The sequence below is a fragment of the Otolemur garnettii genome, unplaced genomic scaffold, assembly GCF_000181295.1.
Source record: "Otolemur garnettii isolate 467f Iridium unplaced genomic scaffold, OtoGar3 scaffold00102, whole genome shotgun sequence".
NCBI lineage: Eukaryota > Metazoa > Chordata > Mammalia > Primates > Galagidae > Otolemur > Otolemur garnettii.
In genome coordinates this window covers 836,929-844,905 of record NW_003852497.1, presented here as the reverse complement: position 1 = coordinate 844,905, position 7,977 = coordinate 836,929, and the positions used below count along the sequence as shown (strand labels likewise).

Genomic DNA, 7,977 nt, shown 5'->3' with positions numbered 1-7,977 from the left:
TGGCTAAGGTGCCAGCCACATACACCTAAGGTGGTGGGTTCGAATCCAGCCTGGGCCCGCCAAACAACAATGATGGCTGCAACCAAAATATAGCTGGGTGTTGTGGCGGATGCCTGTGGTCCCAGCTACTTGGGAGGCTCAGGCAGGAGACTCACTTGAGCCCAAGAGTTGGAGGTTGCTGTGAGCTGTGATGCCACAGCACTCTACCTAGGGGGACAACTTGAGGCTCTATCTCAAAAAAAAAAAAAGAATGGAGAAGCATGAATCCTATGTACTCAATTTTGATATAAGGACAAATAATGACAAGGGGAGGGGGTGAGCAGAGAGAGGAAGAAGGAGATAGGAGTGGGGAAGGGATTAGCAGAGAGAGAAAAGGAGGGAGGTGGGGTCTTGGTGTATGCCATACCTTTTGGGGGCAAGACACGATTGATTGTAAGAGGGACTTTACCTAACAAATGCAAACAGTGAAACCTGATTTCTTGTACCCTCAATGAATCCCCAACAATAAATAAAAAAAAGATTAAAAAAAAAAATAAAAGCATAGTATTTAAGGTTAGCTTAATATTATATGAAAATTTTATTTTCTCCCTAGTTAGAAGAATATAGATTTTTAAATAAAGACCCTCCTAGTCTAGGTATCCACTTAAACTCAGAAAAATTACTAACAGTTTAGCGTAAAGAAAGATAACAAAACTGATATACCTAACTACGGAAAGCTGAGGCCAAAAGCTTTGTTTGTTTATTTGTTTTAGACAGAGTCTTACTCTGTCAGCCTCAGTAGAGTGCTGTAGCATCACAGCTCATAACCACCTCAAACTCTTGGGCTTAAGCCAGCGGTTCTCAACCTGAGTGTCTTTTGTTCTAATGCGGCAACTCTGAGATGGATGGAGGCTGGTCCCCAGAAAGACCAACCCATGAATAGAAGCTTTCAGCTTTCATCCTCTGAGAAAAGGAGAGGGGACAGAGATTGAATTAACTGATCATGCCTACATGATAAAGTCTTGACAAAAATACCTAAGCTATAGGTTTGGAGAACTTTTGGATTACTGAACATGTTAAGGTGCCTGAGGGCAGTATGCACAGAGAGGGCATAAAACCTCTGCAACCTTTTCTGGAAACCTTGCCCTGTGCCTTTCTTCCATCTGTGTGTTCATTTGTATCCTTTGTCAAAAGTCCTTTATAATAAACCGGTTAATGCAAGCAAAGCATTTTCCTGAGTTCTGTGAATTGCTTTAGCAAATGATATGAACCCAAGTAGGGGGTTGTGAGAATTTGCAATTTATAGCTGGTTGGTCAGAAGTTTTGAAGCCCAGACTTGCACATGGCATCTCAAGTGCAGGTGGGCTAATAGGACTGAATTCTTTTTTTTTTTTTTTTTGAAACATGGTCTCACTTTGTCACCCTGGGTAGAGTGCTGGAGTCATAGCTCACAGTAACCTCAAACTCTTGGGCTCAAGGGATCCTCTTGCATCAGCCTCTCAAGTAGCTAGGACCACAGGTACCTGCCACAACTTTGGATGGTTTTATAGTGTTTCACTCTTGCTCAGCCTGGTCTCTAACTCCTGAAGTCAAGCAATCTAACTACGCTGACCTCCTAGAGTGTCAGGATTGTATGTGTGAGCCACTGCGTCTGGCCTAGGACTGAGCTCTTAATCTGAAGGATCTGACTCTATCTCCAGGTAGACCCTGGGAGAACTAAACTGAATCACAGGATACCCAGCTGGTGTTGGAGGACTGGCCAGTGTAGGGGAAAAAAACCCATGCCTCTGGGCCAAGAACTGTGTTCAGTGGTGACAGTATAATAGGACAAAAACAATTTGTCTTTTATTTCTATTACACAGTCATTTCTTAGATAGTCAAAAACATTTTATTTTTATTTACTTATTATTATTATTTTTTGAGACAGAGTCTCACTATGTCACCCTGGGTAGAGTGCTGTGCTGTCACAGCTCACAGCAACCTCCAACTCTTGAGCTTAAGCAATTCTCTTGCCTCAGCCTCCCAAGTAACTGGGACTACAGGCACCCGCCACAACACCTGGCTATTTTTTGTTGCAGTTGCCATTATTGTGTAGCTGATCCAGGCCAGGTTTGAACTCGCCAGCCTCAGTGTATGTGGCTGGCGCCATAACCACTGTGTTACGAGCACCAAGCCTCAAAAAACATTTTAAAAGAACATGAAACAATAAATAAATCTCTCTGGTCCCTAATTAATCCTTCCCTATTGAAGTAACTGCTTTTACAATTCAATTTTGAAAATATAATTTGCTTTTGATAACTAAATGTTTCTTAGGAACACAGCTACCACATTACAGCAGAACAAAACTATGACTTCTCAAAATAGATCTATGTACTCTTTATTCATACACACCTGTAGAACCAGATGTTGCTTCGGGAGATGATGTATTCTGTGTTGGCTTTTCATTTCTCTGGTTTGGTGCAGTAATTATAAGTCTGTCTTGCCCCCTGACACTTATTTCTGTTTTGTTACCAATTCCCTTTAAAATAAGATAAAATAAAAAATAGGTGATTATCGGGCAAATGGCATTAAACATTATAGGCTTATAAAGATGGCTTGAAATGGTCATAATTTGCTTAGATTTTATGTATATAGTCTTTGATTATAGTTATTATCTTAGCCATTATCAGAACAATTTTATAAGTCATCAAGATATGTTCTAAAATACACAATGAGATCATACAGGGAAAGACACTATCTGTCTAAGGTCAGGTGATGAACACCACTGGAACCTGTACCACCCAATTTTCATCAAAAACAAAATATTTTCTGGTCTCAATAGTTTCTTTCTTTATTCATATTACAGTACGAGAACTCTAGTCATTTTTATTTGGTAAAGTACTCTATTATATAGACAAAAATGTCAAGATGTTTTGAGAGATAGGGATACCCTAGATACAGCAATATGTCATTCATGGTGACCAAAATATGACCCAATAAAGTGATGTGTAGCAGATAGAAGGCAGGTGTAATTTAGGTCTCCTTGTAATTTGGGTATTTTTAATGCAATGAAATTGAAGTAAAGGAGTGATTTACAAATATATATACTTTTAACATCTTTTTTTTATTTTTGGAAAGTCTCACTCTGTTACCCTGGGTAGAGTGCCATGGCATCAGCCTAGCTCACAGCAACCTCAAATTCCTGGGCTCAAGTCATCCTCCTGCCTTAGCCTCCTGAGTCTACAGGTGCCTACCACATGCCCAGCTAGTTTTTCTATTTTTAGTAAAGACAGGGACTCACTTTTGTTCAGGCTAGTTCTAAACTCCTAGCTTCAAGGGATCCTCCCAACTTGGCCTCCCAGAGTACTAGGATTGTAAGTGTGGGCCACCCTGCTGGCTTAAAGCCTTATTTTTAACAGATAGTTTTTGTCTGGAATTCATTTTATATAGTATTCTTTGGTGAGGCAATGATACCGTCTGATTTGTGCATCTAGAAGCATATAAAACTAGCTTCAAGAATGAAGCCAATTTGCATTCAAAAAGATGTGAACTATTCATTTGTTATTTAAAAGACAAGAAATAGTCCTTTGCTATCAGGAGAACCAAATGGGGGATGCAACTTAAATTTTTCCAGGCAGCTTAGCCTTACCGAGGTCAGCTGCACAGACTGGCAGAAGCAGATTAATAGGGCACCCTTAACATTTCTGTTTAGGAAAATTTGTCACCAGTGAGGCATACCTGTATTTAATTATTTTAATGAACATGTGATTATGTTAGGAAAAACAGCATGGAATTCTTTTTAAAGTACACATTCAAGAGACACAAGTAAATCGAAATCACAAACCCAAAACTGTGGTGTGGGTGGGGAGGATGGTGAAGAGTTTTATGCAATAAATGTTAGCAATGTTATGAGAAAGTTTACAGAAGTCTTAACCCTAAAGTGTAAGTGCCCTAAATGGAGGCCCAGGGCAAAGCAATGGAGGCACTCTGCTTGTACAGCCTGTTTCTACCCCATGACCAAACTATTTTCACAGCTCATTGTTATAAAAAAAGTCTGGGATTTATCTAAAATGCAGTTAGGGGCTCGGCACCTGTGGCTCAAGTGGCTAAGGCGCTAGCCACATACACCTAAGGTGGCGGGTTCAAATCCAGCCCGGGCCCACTAAACAACAATGATGGCTGCAACCAAAAAATAGCCAGGCGTTGTGGCGGGCGCCTGTGGTCCCAGCTACTTGGGAGGCTGAGGCAGGAGACTCTCTTGAGCCCAGGAGTTGGAGGTTGCTGTGAGCTGTGAGGCCACAGCACTCTACCCAAGGGGACAGGTTGAGGCTCTGTCTCAAAAAAATAAATAAATAAAATAAAATAAAATAAATAAAATGCAGTTAGGTATCCCAAATCAACAGGATTCTAATGAAATTGTTGGTGCGACCAAACAAGTCAGCAATATACAATTACTACAGTAGATTTTGTAAAAATGGTTAATTCAGTAACTGACAAAGTTTTTAATAAGAAGCACACTTTACAAATAAGAAAACACTACAAACTAGAAACAGGCAAAATGCCCAGATTTTTTCCATGACTTTAGGAGCTAAGCTCAATTCTGGCTGCACAGTGCAAGATTAATCTACTACAGATGGGAGTATTACAAAAGAGGAGAAAAACAACCTTTTTGCTTGTCTTTTTCATCTACAGAGTAAACTGTGTATTTCAAATGCAGTGGATACAAAGACATAAAAGGCATTTAAATTGTGTCCTTCCGTTGTTTTCTTAAATGCCAAGGGTGACTACTTTTGAAATTCCACCCCCCAGGAAACCCCATGAAAATAGGGGATACCTTTGTTGAATAAACAAATTGATCGATAAATTTCCCATCCCCTGTAGCATTCTGAAGTGCAAACACTTGTTCAATTTTCACCACTGGAGACATGTTACACTTCTGCAAATCCAGGCTCCCCTTGTGCATAGTGATGGAAGCTGGTAAGGATTTCCTTGCTGCTGCTGTTTTCCAGGCGATTTTCACAGGAGGCGGCTCTTCCTCTTCCACACTGGTGTGCCGCCTCTGGCTGTGCCTCCGAGTCTCAGAGCCTGATGGTGAGGAGGCCGCCTCCCCAGCATCGGTCTGTTCTGGCTGAGTAGTCAGCACAGATCTTGGTCTTCGGGTTTTTTTAGCTTCAGCTTTAGCGGCAACACTCTTTTTTGCTTGAGATAAAGCCTCTTCAGGCTGTTTATCAATATAGATGAAAGTATACTGTTCTACTCTTTCTTCTCGGGTCATTTTCAATGCTTTCTCAGCATGGGCGATGCCAATATCCCACTGAGCACGTTCTCTTTGAGGTCGAGGTTTACGAATCTTTAAAAAGATACAGGGATTATCAGACATGCTTTAATCTAATAAGTACAATTAAACCAATATTTATTTCCCATATGAACCTGCTGTCTTTTCAGGTATACATAAATATGTTCAAGTTCTTCGGTAATACCATGCTTCCTGAAAATAAGACCTACCCCAAAAATAAGCCCTGGCAGGATTTCTATGTATTGTTAAATATAAGCCCTACCCTGATAATAAGACCTAGTGATGGGTGTGGCTATCCAGACGCTGCATAGCCACACCATGCATTTTGGCGTGGAGCGGTAAGCAAAACTAGAATACCTTTTATCTGCCACAGCTCCTTTCACCAAGCCGTTTGCACTTGCGTGGGTATGCGTGTGGTCGCAGGCATCCTATTGCGAATGTGCGAATAGCTAGGGGAAAGGAGTTCACGCATCACTAGTGCCAGCCCCACCAACAAGGTCGGCTCCCCCAGTCAGGTTCCAGAAGAAGATGACTTAACTTTATTTGAATAAATGTAGATTGCTGTATTATACTTAATAAAAATAAGACATCCCCTGAAAATAAGCCCTAGTGTGACTTGAAAAAAAATAAATATAAGACAGTGTCTTATTTTCAGGGAAACACAGTAATGTAAGTCTGATAAAATTCAAAATCTTGTGATAAAATTTATCTTTTGAGTGTAAAAATGTGAAATTTCTCAATCACAAGTGACTCACTCTACAATCAGCTGAGTTTAAAATCTCAACCAGATTATCAAGAGTTCATATCAAAATTCTAAAACATCCTTCACTATATCAAACATATTTCCCGATTCCATCACTGGCATGATCTTGGTTGAACCAGTCACTTAAGCTTTCTATGCCTAATTACTTCATCTGTAAAAAAAAAAAAAAAAAAAAAGGAATAACAGTATCTACTATATACCTCCTATAGGTTGTTAGGAAGATTAAATGAATTAACATACCCAAAATGTTTAACACAATACATGTTTCATTGTAGGTACTCACTGAATATTGTTAAAACTTTACTTTTATAAAATAATGTCACTGAAGAATAAAGAGAGATTATAGAAAGATGTTGAAGTAGAAAAAAGACTAAAAATCCCTGGCAAAATCTATATTTCACTAGCATATAGTAGACATGCACATTAATTCAATTCACAACAGAATCCAATAGTGTAATAAGAAAGTAATTAAAGTTTTTGATAGTACTATATGTTGTTTATATGAATATAAAACCTACTGATATATTTACAAATTTACTAATTACTTACCATTATGATTGAAACTGAATTTAAAGGAATTTTAAAAAGACAAATACTAACCATTGTCTGAATTCAAGTATGAAAAATTCTTCTAAATTATTAAGTTCTTTAAAACCATATTAGATTAATAATATTAGTATGTTGTCAGTTACCTTTTGCTTCTCAGAGTGATTGCTGGCCTGTTTGGTAGCCTCCGCCAGTAATTCTTCATACTGTTTATGACCTTTATACTCCCGTACCCGCTTTTCATGAACCCAAGCCCTCTCAGGCTGGTTGCTAAAAAATTGAACATGATATTCCCGGGCACCTGCAAATAAAAATTCTTATTAACCATTTTAGAACATAAGCATCCATATGCACTTTGCCAAAAGTGAGGACTTAACCTAGGTTCCTTAGTTTTACTCCCACTAAAATATGTAAGTTTTAGATTGTCCAAAAATATATTCCAGTACCTACCAATTACAGAACTAATGACCACTGTAAAAATCACCTGCAAGTGATCAAAATTAGTAAAGTTTTTTTTTTCTTTGAGACAGTCTTACTTTGTCGCTCAGAGTAGCCCACCACAGCGCCTGGCTATTTTTTTTTTTTAATTGAATCATAGCTGTGTACATTAAAGCAATTATGGGGTATAATGTGCACTGCCCAGCTATTTTTTAGAGATGAACTCTTACTCTTGCTCAGGCTACTCTCAAACTCCTGACCGCAAGCAATCCACCTACCTTGGCATCCCCCAAAGAGCTAGGATTACAGACGTGAGCCACTGTGCCTCGCCTAGCTAGGCAGGCAGATTGCTTGAGCTCAGGAGTTCAAGACCAGCCTGAGCAAGTTCAACACCCTGTCTCTAAAAATAGCTAGGTGTTGTGGTGGGCACCTGTAGGCCCAGTTACTTGGAAGGCTGAGGCAAGAGGATCATTGAGCCCAAGAGTTTGAGGTTGCTGTGCACTGTGATGCCATGGCCTCATGGGTAGAGACCCAGCATGACAGCTTGAGACTCTGTCTCAAAAACAAACAAACAAATAAAAGCCAGAGTTATTTCTTTAGAAGTAAACATATTATCCTAAAGGACTTTAATTATAATTAAAAACACAAAAACTAAAACTCACAGGTAGTAAAATCTCATTTCAATCTATATTTTCACTATCTTCCTCCATTAAATAACTTACTAGAGAGGAAATGAATCAAATAATTCGCCTATTTGTTAGCACTTTGTTTCCTACTTCCTGGAAAATTATAAAGTAACAGGGCTGCTGCCTGTAATCCCAGCACACTGGGAGGATGAGATGGGAAGAATGCTTGAGGCCAGGAGTTTGAGACCAGCCAGGGCAAAATAGTGAGACTCGGCTCGGCGCCTATAGCTCAACCGGCTAAGGCGCCAGCCACGTACACCTAAGGTGGCGGGTTCGAATCCTCAGCCCGG

At 39.6% G+C, this 7,977-nt stretch overlaps 1 protein-coding gene across 5 annotated transcripts in view; it reads right to left on the bottom strand.

Moving 5' to 3' along the window:
• The window catches only part of NSD3 (nuclear receptor binding SET domain protein 3), a 130,915-nt gene that overhangs the window by 52,800 nt on the left and 70,138 nt on the right, over positions 1–7,977 (bottom strand). For all 5 annotated transcript variants that reach the window (XM_023516989.1, XM_023516991.1, XM_023516990.1 and 2 more), the window contains exons 5-7: positions 6,710–6,864; positions 4,793–5,308; positions 2,371–2,497 (exon numbers count right to left, since the gene is read on the bottom strand). In XM_023516989.1, coding sequence (XP_023372757.1) covers positions 2,371–2,497; positions 4,793–5,308; positions 6,710–6,864 — 798 coding nt within the window. The remainder of the gene's footprint in view (positions 1–2,370; positions 2,498–4,792; positions 5,309–6,709; positions 6,865–7,977) is intronic.